Raw genomic sequence first — 12,191 nt, forward strand, 5'->3', positions numbered from 1 at the left:
AATTTCAGTCAGAAAACCGTTTAACAGCTGCTTCTAGAACAATCAAGTTTTGCTCTGACTGAAAACACTCATTAAGTTTATTCCACATGTTTAAGTGAGGTTATTGTGATTTGGTGAAAACACAAAATAAGAAAAAGAAGAAAAAAAAAGTAAAAAAAAAAACAAAAAAAAAACAATATATTTTCAAGCAGTTGTTATTATATAGGCATAGTATAGTACACACCCCTACTACACAGCAAGTTTGAATAAAGTCACTTACTGTTCCTTGTCGTTTTCTTCCCAAGCTGTTAAGATTCGTTGAATTAAGCCACATTTTTCTAATAACTAAAGAAAGGAGAAAAGTATCAATGTACAAAGAGCATAATCAGCTTCATAAACTAAAATCTGTGACTGCAAGGTTTAAGTACCTTAAAAAGTCCTGAAAAAAATGTTTTTATTAACATCTAACTTAGAATAGTGCGAAAAATGCTTTTATTAGTTAATCTCTAGATGCACTTTCCACTCTTTCTTCACTTTTAAGATATTTCCATGCAATTGTTTTGTTTCTCATTTTCTTGCTTTGCCTTCTATAAAATAATGTGTATTACTTGTATATACATATACACACATATAGACAAATATATATACATATACATACACTATATATACACTCACACACATATACAGTGGAGCCTCGGTTCACGAACGTCTCGGTACACATACAAATCGGTTTACGACCAAAAAGTTCACCAAACTTTTGCCTCGGTTCACAACCACACACTCGGTATACAAACATGCCAGTTTCCCTTTCGGTTTGTGCGCGCCGATGATTTCCGCACGTGTTGCATTGTTCTCGGTCAGACATGCGTGCTTGCACATGTGTGCGTGCTTTCACTGTGAACTCTTTGTGCTCTATTTCATTTCCCTTCCGGTTCGTACGTGCCGATTACTGTATTTAAGCATGTGTTCAGCCTCTCCCTGTTCATTATTCTCAGTCAGACGTGCGTGCTTTACCTGTGAACTCTTTGTGCTCTACAGTATTTCGTGTGCTTTTGCAGTTAACCATGGCTTCTAAGCAAGTGAAGAGTGGTGAGAAGAAAGTTTTGCAGAAAATTGAAATTGAAGTAAAGAAAAAATTATTGAAAAGTATGAGCGTGGTGTTCGTGTTGCTGATCTTGCCACAGAGTACAAGAAGTCAAAATCTAAGATTTCGACTATTCTAAAACAGAAAGAATCTATTAAAAGCAGCTGATGTTGCAAAAGGAGTTACAGCGTTAACCAGGCAGAGGCCTCAAGTGCTGCAAGAGGTGGAAAAACTGTTGCTAGTGTGGCTGAACGAGAAGCAACTTGCAGGGGATAGCGTAAGCGATGTTATGCGAGAAAGCCAGGAAGATTCATGGCGATTTGCTGCAAAACTATCCTTCTACAAGTGGTGAAAGTGAGGAATTTAAAGCCAGTAGAGGATGGTTTGAAAAGTTTCGCAAGAGAAGTGGCATTCATCGTGTGGTAAGGCATGGAGAGGCTGCTAGTTCCGACGCTGAAGCTATGAAAGAATTCTTGAAAAATTTCACAAAATTAGTGGAGGACGAAGGCTACATCCCGCAACAAGTCTTCAACTGCGACGAAACCGGATTGTTCTGGAAGAGGAAGCCAAAGAGGACCTACATTACCCAGGAAGAGAAGGCTATGCCCGGCCATAAACCAATGAAGGACAGGTTAACCGTTTTGCTGTGTGCTAACGCTAGTGGCGACGTAAAAATCAAGCTGCTACTTGTTTACCAATTTGAGAACCCTTGTGCTTTCAAGCAGCACAATGTAAACAAAGCCAGACTGCCTGTGATATGGAGGGCAAACACGAAGGGGTGGGTCACAAGGACCTTGTTTTTGGAATGGCTGCACGAGGCTTTCGCTCCCGCCGTGAAGCGATATCTCAAAGCGAATAACCTGCCTAAAAAAATGCCTTCTTCTGATGGACAATGCACCGGCACACCCTACAAATTTGGTTGACGATATGGTCGAGGAGTATGACTTTATTAAGGTCGTGTTCCTCCCCCCCGAAACGACTCCTCTTCTGCAGCCCATGGACCAGCAGGTTAGTTCAAATTTTAAGAAGCTGTACACCAAAGGACTATTCGCCAGGTGTTTCAATGTGACCGACAAGACGTCTTTGACCCTGAAAGAGTTCTGGAAGAAGCATTTTAATATCGTTCATTGCACCGGCCTCATTGATAAAGCCTGGGAAGACATCACACACCAGACCTTGATCTCGGCCTGGAAGAAACTTTGGCCTGAATGCGTTCCTGAACAAGTTTTAGAAAGCTTTGAGCCTCCTGTTGTGGATGAGATTGTGTCCATTGGCAAGAGCATGGGTCTTGAAGTGGACAAGGAGGACATCGAGGAGCTGGTACTGGATCACAAGGAGGAGCTGACGATGGAGGAACTCGCTGAACTCCAGCAGGAGCAGCTTAGGTTGCTCACCGAAGAGCAGTCCTCCGGGGAAGAAGAGGAAAGGGCGGTTATAAAAAGTGATGCGATAAAAAGCCATCATGGAAAAATTTAACGAGTGCCAGGATTTTTTTGAATAGAACCACCCTGACAAAGCGGTAATGAACAGAGTGATAAACATGATGAATGACAATGTCGTCTCGCATTTCTGAAAATTTTTAATGCGTAGGAAAAGGCAAGTCACAATAGACTGCTATTTCGTGAAGTCTGATCCACCAGCTAAACAGCTAAAAACACCAGAAACCCAGGAAATCATAGAGAAAACATCTGAAGGAGAACATCCCTGCATCGTGGAGCCGGACTCTCTCTGAAAACTGTAACCTCCTCTCCACTCAGTTCCTCCTCACTTCCTTCATGTCAGAACTCGACTCATGCAAGGTGAGTTTTCTTGGTGGTTTATGGTTAATATTTTTGTATTACAGATTTTTCAAATGTTCATTTTTTTCCCTGTGCTTAAAACTCATTAAAAAAAGTTTACATAGCGATCGTGTTGTATGGCTATTAGCGTGAACTCCTGCAATGTTACTTTCTTGGTTGCTTATGGTTGGCTTTTAAATAAAGTTCGGGTTTGTTAAAATGTTCCTTTTTTCCCCCCGGTGCTTAAAACTCATTAAAAAAAAAACAAAAAAAAACAAAAGTGTTTACAGCGATCAGGTCATAAGGCTACAGGATAGCACAAACTCTTGCAATGTTAGTTTTCTCTGTTGTTCAAGGTTTTCTCAGTGTTATTCAATGTATTTACATTTAGTTTACTATTACGCTGTGCATTCTATGGTTTAATTAACTATATTTGTGCTTAAAAACTTAAAAAAATATATATATTTACATACAGTTCGTATGGTCTGGAATGGATTAATTGTATTTACATACAATCCTATGGGGGAAATTGCTTCGGTTCACGACCAAATCTGTTTACGACCAGAGTTTTGGAACGAATTATGGTCGTGAACTGAGGTTCCACTGTGCATACATACAAAGAGAGAAACAGACATAATTATTTCTCCTTCAATGTCAACAGTAATGAAAAATTATACATAAAGAAGTCTTGTTCACCATGTAACAGTGGAGTAAATTTATTTATTTATTTATACATTTATTTGTACCCTACTTGGACATGCACTTGGATATTTTCATACAGCGCAAACATGATGATACATAAATAAAAATACACCTTCCAAAACCTAAATAAGCCAACTGTCCATTTGTGAAGGGCTTGAGCCAGAGCAAGGACTGAGTCAGAAGGCAGGAAACAAAGGTGGACAAGATTCCCATTAACACAGGATATATGAATGCACACTCCCACACAGTCAATTTATAGATGCCAAATAAACAAAGACATGCATCTATGATTTGGAAGTGAACTAGTCTAACTAACGCCCTGTGGTGGGCTGGCACCCTGCCTGGGGTTTGTTTCCTGCCTTGCGCCCTGTGTTGGCTGGGATTGGCTCCAGCAGACCCCCGTGACCCTGTAGATAGGATATAGCGGGTTGGATAATGGATGGGTGGATGGGTGGACTAGTCTAACTAAATGAAGTATACGTACCATTTAACTCTTAGCAATGTGAATGAGTAAGAGAGAACAAATAATCTTATTTAAAAACTCTGTTTTCTTTTCATGGTATACAGACCTAAAACATGTTACAATACTATTACTTCTACAAGTATAACATAATCATTACATTTTGTATAAAATTAGACATTTTTATCACCCAATCCTTTATCATTTTGTGTAAAATTAACGCAATATTTTCAAACACACACTTCAAGGCTGTAGGGAACTACAGCCTATCCACAGCAGCACGGGCTGCAAGGTGAGAAGCCACTATGGACTGGGTGCTACACCAGAGCACAGCTGACATCTACAAAGGGGCCAATCTGGAATCACAAATTAACCCTTATCTTGAACAAAGATTTAAATCACCCAGTGATGTAGGTTAACCAGAGATTTGACACAAAAAATACTGAGGTACACAAAAAAAGATTACATGACCCACCAACTCACAAAGCATAAATGATTAACTTCACTATTTAAATAATTTTTTCTGAAGGTTTGTTTCCAGTTAATCCAACACCAATGTATGGCATAATGAGGAAAAAATTACCTCTCAATATTTTCTGGGACTTAGACGATATTGCACAAAGGTATCAGAAAAAATAAAAATTGAAAATTCCACTGAGTAAACTTCAAGTTGTGTGATAGAAACACCAGTCTGTCCACAGCATCTGGCTTCAGAGCAGCATGGTTACATGTTATAACAACATTTCCTCTGATGCTGAAAGCCCCCTCAGAAGGGATGCGTAAGTACAAGTAAGTACATATTTTGCATGTTTTCCGAATTTGAGGAAAGGTACTTCTTGTGTTTTCCACCATTCAAGTGGATTTACATCACTGTCCACCTCAGATTTCATCAAGTAGCTCTCCAACTCTTTTTCAATGGCAGTGTGCAGAGGCTTTGCCTTCTCTGAATTTGTTTTTTTTTTTTTAAAAAAACAGCTGCCAAAAGACTTTTTTTTTTTGCTCCCTCCCTTGTGTCATCACCTGCTTCAACTTCTACAGCCATAGGGGCAGGATGGAGCAGAGCAAGGAGGCAGGGATGTGTGCAAGTGTTTAAAGTAATGAAAGAAAATAAAATTGCTTAGGAATGGAGGACCCCAACCAAGAAAGCTAATAAAAAGCCTATGTCCAAAACAAGGAAGCCTCTTCCAGTTGATAATCAATACTGCGCTGATAACGTTAGTCCCGCTGACTGTTGTCATGCAAACCATGCAGTATTCTCGCAGTGACCATGATGCCAGCATATCTTTCAGACGCTGCATAATGATGTCACCTGTATGATCTTCTGGGAAGCAGGATGTTTGCAAATAGTAGCTTTACAGTTGCCAGGTTTCAATGATGAAATGTACTGTCAAGGAGAGGTATGGTTTAGTTTTCAGATTGCCATTTACGAGAAACGTCAGTATTTTCAAAGCCAAACCATGTGAGTGAGGATGATCCTCGTCTTGCAATTAAATCTAAGGATGTAGATTGCGAAGTTGTTTTATCATCTGGTGCTGTTTGCTCGCTCATTTTTAGGTAGCTATACTAGCTTAACGTGTGATGCATCGACTGTGCACGCCTATGCGCTTGCTTTGAACACGTAAGTTACATGAGACACTGAAAGTGTGGACTCTCAAGGCGTGTTTTTGATTGTTTTTTTGCAAAGTGTGCGACATACTCAATTTCAACTCACACATTGTTAAAACAACAATTAAGATATTAGCACATTCGATGCATATCATATCACACACTCCTATCAGTGAGTGCTGGTTTTAAACACAGGTGTCAGCTTATTCATGAAACACATTCTGTTTTGAGGGCTGTGCTATAGTTACAAATTCCAGTAATTACAAAACCCCTGATGTATTGCTTTTTTTCAGAAAAAAAGCTTATGACATACTGATTTATCTGTTTTCTTCACAACATATAATTACATGACAAATGAACACATTATACATCCTAAATTAAAAAAAGACATACTTTTCACAATAGCCTCTCATACTTTCAATTTTCTGTAGTAAGTGTGATTACACTGATAGAATGTTTACTGATAGTCATTCCCAGTAGAATGAAATGAAGACTGCCAATTAAATTGCCTAACCCATTAAAGCCATACCTACACTAATGCAAAGACAAAAAACTCAAAAGTAAAAACAGTACAAGGATTAAGTGGTTTACTATACTAAGAGAATATGTGAGTAACCTTAAAACTATGAAATTAAAATTAATGTAATTTACATAGAATTCGTTATTATATCTACATCTGATGTTGATATTCACTGACATCTGAATGGCATTCCCCTTGGATGAATCTTATTTCCAAGGAAGACTTTTAGAATGAAGTTGACCAAAAGCAAAATTTCACTTTATAAAAAAAATAAATAAAATAAATTAGGTCATGGAAAAAATTACACAATAGAATAGCAACTAACTTTATATATGTACTAGACATGTGCGCCCAACTACGTTGTGCGTGTTAAAGTTGTCTGTGAAGGGCGTGTTCAACTTGCTCTCCCATTGATGCAAAAGCAAGAGCACTGTTGTATGAACGTATATTGTCTTTGAAATTTTTGGAATGTTCATGGGTAGTTGTTATGAATTGTTTCATCACTTCTGGATAATCATGCAACGGTGGAAGTTGGACTTTTCCTTTATGGCAGCAAGATGTAAATTTGCCATCACTTGGTGTTTCCGATTTAAAGTTAGTTGACTGACAATATTGACATATTTCTGTCATTGCTCCACAATAATGTTTAGGAACATCATTTTCGTTGAATGGGCGAAGTGCAATTCCTTCAAGTTCAGGTTGTAGTTGTCTTGACATTTGGTACATAGAATGTCAAATTTGAAGCCTAACATTTCTCTCCTAGTCGGTTTCGTTAGCTAAACGTCGTTGGTCACTTTCACGTTGCATCGTTAATCGTTGTTGCCGTTGACTGTCTGACTCTTATCTATGTTTACGATTTTGTCGTTCCATCCTTTGTAGATGTCGGTTTTCGCTTTCTCTGGCAATATTTCACTGACTTATTTCACGTTGCCTGGCCAGCCTTTGTTCAGGTGACTCTCGGTCTCCTCTGCCAACTGGTGTCGACGTCTTTCACCTTGCTTTGAGAGTCTCTGACTCCGTTCACAGTCCGTCTCATTTTCATGACGCTGTCGTTTCCTCTCACGATCTCTTCTCAACCTTTCTTCTCTCTCCTCATCAAGTTCATTTCTTTTCATTTTAATTTTTTGTACTCGAGGTACGATTTCTACTCAAGGTAGTCTTTGTTTGCTACTCAAGGTGGACTTTGAATTTTTTGTTGCCCAGAGAAAGGCAGTTGGGTTGTTTGCACTGAAAAGTGCAGTTCCTTTTAGAATTGGTGTCACCAGTGATTTGAACACAGATGCTGGTGTCGACAGTAGTTCCACCACACGTTGTCCAGTCTCGCAGGTTGCTTTGTGGCAATCCAAAGAGTAAGGAAGAACCAATGCTTCTTTCTTGAACTCCAAACGCCGACTGGTGGAAAATCACAGAAGTGTGTCCGACTTATATGTTCTATTTAATAAAGGCGCGCATAAATAAAGGCGAGCTTCAAAACGGCGACCTCAATTGAGCGCGGCGAATAATTTAGTTCAAATGACTCTGGAATATGTGAAGAGCAACAAAGGTGCAGATCTACTCGTAGTCGAAGGCTACACATTCAGAAAGGAGAAAACTATCAACAGGAAACACATCTGGAAATGCACTGAATATAGGATTGGAAAATGTTCGTCTCACTTAGAAGTTCACACATTAATTAATTGGATGTTTTGATATTCTTGCTTTTGCCTTTTTATACGTTCAATAATTGCCTTTGGGTAATAAATTTACTGTAATAATTTTGTTGCGTTTCCCTTTATTCGATGCGCCCAATTGAGGTCGCCCTTTTGAAGCTCGCCTTTTTGTGCGCACCCTTATTGAAGGATACCGTGTCGGTTGAACATGAATTCGCAGACAAACAAAGATCAAGATCCAAATGAAGATTATATATAGAGATTAGTTAATTTAAAGCACAACAATTTGTTAATTTGAATGTCTGTGTTTTGAGGTGTGACTGGAGTACTACAGTCTTCAGTAGTATAAGCCAGGAGGAGATTCTTAATGCAATGCCTATGTTTTAGCTGTCTCTCTACTGCCATCTAGTGCTTCTTCTTCTAATTCATTCGTAGACAAACAAAGATCAAGATCAAATGAAGATTATATATAGAAATTGGTTACTATAGATCAACTTGTAATAAAGTTGGTTTATATTATTATCTTTATTCACACTACAGTGGATAGAGGATATTGGTTAGAATTTTTTTAAATTAAAGTGAGAAAGTATGTTAAGTTTAAAATATTTATCTTATATATGAGAACTACGTGATTAGGGTAACCAGGTTTCTAAACAGTACTTATTCACAAGCTATAACATGAATTAATCTATCTGCCTTTACCTTGAGGTCTTATGCATTAAATTGATGAATATTTTTATCCGGGTGCATTATAAAAGGGGCTGCCTCACTCCATTCAAGGAGCCGGAGTCGGGTGGAAGAGGACAGAGCTGCGAGGAGTGGAGTGGAGTAGAGGTGGCAGAAGAAGGAAACTAAAGGACTGAGTAATCGTGTGAGTTTATGGTACTGGATTGTGTACTGTGTGTGCAGGAAAGAAATAAACCGTGTGTGTTGTGGACATCTGGTGTCGTGTCCGGGCTATCTTTTACAAAAAAAAAAAAAAAAAAAAAAAAAAAAAGGGGGGGAAAAAAGATGTAAACAAAGAATGCTTTCAAAAATGGAAGTATTAATCATTTATTTTCATCAAACAACAAAATGCAGTGAATGAACAAAAGAGAAATCTAAATCAAATCAATATTTGGTGTGACCACCCTTTGCCTTCAAAACAGCATCAATTCTTCTAGGTACACTTGCACACAGTTTTTGAAGGAACTCGGCTGGTAGGTTGTTCGAAACATCTTGGAGAACTAAACACAGATCTTCTGTGGATGTAGGCTTCTTTGCATCCTTCTGTCTCTTCATGTAATCCCAGACACACTCGATGATGTTGAGATCAGGGCTCTGTGGGGGCCATACCATCACTTCCAGGACTTCTTGTTCTTCTTTATGCTGAAGATAGTTCTTAATGACTTTGGCTGTATGTTTGGGGTTGTTGTCCTGCTGCAGAATAAATTTGGGGCCAATCATACGCCTCCCTGATGGTGTATTGCATGATGGATAAGTATCTGCCTGTATTTCTCAGCATTGAGAACACCATTAATCCTGACCAAATCTCCAACTCCATTTGCAGAAATGCAGCCCCAAACGTTCAAGGAACCTCCACTATGCTTCACTGTTGCCTGCAGACACTCATTATTGTACTGCTCTTCAGCCCTTTGACGAACAAACTGCCTTCTGCTACAGCCAAATATTTCAAATTTTGACTCATCAGTCCAAAGAAGCTGCTGCCATTTTTCTGCACCCCAGTTCCTATGTTTTTGTGCATACTTGAGTTGCTTGGCCTTGTTTCCACGTCGGAGGTATGGCTTTTTGGCTGCAACTCTTCCATGAAGACCACTTCTGGCCAGACTTCTCCAGACAGTAGATGGGTGTACCTGGGTCCCACTGGTTCCTGCCAGTTCTGAGCTGATGGCACTGCTGGACATCTTCCGATTTCGAAGGGTAAGAAGCTTGATGCGTCTTTCACCTGCTGCACTAAGTTTCCTTGGCGGACCACTGCGTCTACGATCCTCAACGTTGCCCGTTTCTTTGTGCTTCTTCAAAAGAGCTTCAACAGCAAATCTTGAAACCCCAGTCTGCTTTGAAATCTTTGTCTGGGAGAGACCTTGCTGATGCAGCATAACTACCTTGTGTCTTGTTGCTGTGCTCAATCTTGTCATGACATGAAACTGACTTCCACAACCTCACCTTGGTAGCAGAGTTTGGCTGTTCCTCACCCAGTTTTAAGCCTCCTACACAGCTGTTTCTGTTTCAGTGAGCTCGTTGTTATTGTGTTAACATATTAACACTGACAATTTATCATGCATTAATGCAGTTTTTGTTATTATTATTTTGAAAGCCTCAGTCTCACTAGCGATCGATAGAGATCAATGATCTTCTTGTTACAGTACTTTTTGATGCTCGTTTGCTAGAAGGAAAGTTAACTTTGTTGATTTGACCTTGATTCCCTGCACGTGCATGAGTAGCAAAGAACAAGAAATATTTTAACTGCTACTATGCAAAGGGAATACTACTGTTAAAAAGCACCTTATTTGTTTAAAGTGTTTGCAAACCAAAATACAAGCAATACACTACTTTTGAGTTCATTATTGAATTTTGGGCATAACAATGTGATCGTTGTGATTGTCTGTGATTAAAAATTTTAATTGTTGCACAGACAGACAGACAGACTTTTTATATAGAAAATATAAATTACAGCAGTACCTTCATATCACCCCTTGGGTTGCTTCCCACATATCCCAAGGTACTGAAGTGCTGGTTTGGAAAGCTCAGCTTTATTTGTTCTTTATGTTATACTGCTGCTGTGAGATGTGTTTATAAAGCAACATGTATTATAAAAATGAATTGAAAGCTATTACGTGAAGACAAATTATATGTTCACTCTCTTTTCTGAGAGCAAGTGAGGAAGTATGAGTTCTGTTGTCCTTGTTATATATGCTGAAAAAAGTACCAACAAACACAAGCCACCACAATTCTATGTAAACAGCAAACGTGATTAATTAAAAAAAATAAACAAAAAACAAAATCACTGAATATAAAAAAATAATCAACATAAAATTGTTACTTTACAGAACATACTCAAAGTGGCTTGGACACTCACATGTCTGACAAGTTGGTTATCAGTGTTAGAAGTTGAATTATCATCACCGGGCTCCTCAACAGGCCAAGGGCTGGAAAGAATGAGCCCTACACACTGTTCTACCTGTGTGTGGAGAAAGTTATTGTTGGTGTACTGGAAGAACAGGTCCTGTGGAAAGATAGAGGGAGCAAGAGAAACAAAAGTAATGAAAAACATGTTAAAGATTTTATTTGATTGTCATAATATTAGATACTACTATCAGAAAGAAAGAAAGATCACAGAATCATCTATTTTTTCAGGCTTTACATATTGCAGTTCATGTAGCATAAATTGTACATTAATAACAGGGACACTTGCTGTAGAAAACAGGGAAGACAATTTAAAGGAATACTCTCTCATCCTAAAATGATATTTTTTTAAATGTTACTTATCCTACTACTCTATAGTGATGATTAAACATTTTTTTTGTTCTTTAGCTTTTTACAGTTGCTTTGTTTGTAGGTTTAAATTTATAGACACACATTTTAATCGTTCAAAGCTAATTTTGCAGTATTCTTTCTACCTGACCCCTCGGGTATGTAGTGAGATGGATGCACTTAACAATCCTGAATGTAAAGGTCTGCAAGTACTTCAAAGTTGCCAATGAATGCTTGCTGGACTTAACACTAGAATTACCAGAGCCTACGAAAAAACTCGTATATCCGGCCCACCTTAAATCGCTTCTTAAATCCGTTCACACCTCTCCGCCAGCATCCTTTGTCCTCTAAATGTGCTGATAAAAGACAAGCTGCCAGCAGCCGGCTATTCCATCCCCCCACCGACTTAGAACGTGAGCGAAGTTTTCCCAGCTCACGCCTTGATTGATTATGTGGGAGTGAAGTGGAGTTTTACAGTGGAAATAAGAGATCATTATTCTAAAGTAATCTGTGTAAACACATTGTTAAAACAGAAACTTTGTCATATTTTAGTAACAAATGTTACAAAATGTAGTAGGCATAAACTATAGAATGTGTAAAGCCCGAGTTCCAAAGATCAAATAAACACTTTCACAAAAGCTTCAAGGACAATACAACAGCCTCCGTGGTGTAGCGCGTTAAGATTTGCCTCTTAGAGCACAACAGCTCTGCTGCCTCTCAGACCTGAGTTCGATTCCCCGCTAGGGATAAAATGTTGCTTTTTTTTTCTTTTCTTTTTAACCTCAAACGGACATAAAATTTATAAATTGGTATGCACTGTCAGTTAATGAGATCATTATATTTTCATGTGGGATGCTCCTTTTAAAATATTTTTTTAACAATTGAGACTGCAATTAACAGGAACAACTGTCCTTATAACGGTTATTTTTAAGATCCATAA

The 12,191-nt window shown here is 38.5% G+C and overlaps 1 protein-coding gene across 2 annotated transcripts in view; it reads right to left on the bottom strand.

Annotated features, from left to right (window-relative positions):
- The window catches only part of LOC114661336 (serine/threonine-protein phosphatase 6 regulatory subunit 1-like), a 150,134-nt gene that overhangs the window by 53,358 nt on the left and 84,585 nt on the right, over positions 1–12,191 (bottom strand). For both annotated transcript variants that reach the window (XM_051933870.1, XM_051933871.1), the window contains exons 10-11: positions 10,857–11,003; positions 260–324 (exon numbers count right to left, since the gene is read on the bottom strand). In XM_051933870.1, the coding sequence (XP_051789830.1) occupies positions 260–324; positions 10,857–11,003 (212 nt within the window). The remainder of the gene's footprint in view (positions 1–259; positions 325–10,856; positions 11,004–12,191) is intronic.

Source organism: Erpetoichthys calabaricus, chromosome 11 (genome assembly GCF_900747795.2).
Source record: "Erpetoichthys calabaricus chromosome 11, fErpCal1.3, whole genome shotgun sequence".
NCBI classification, from domain to species: Eukaryota; Metazoa; Chordata; class Cladistia; order Polypteriformes; family Polypteridae; genus Erpetoichthys; species Erpetoichthys calabaricus.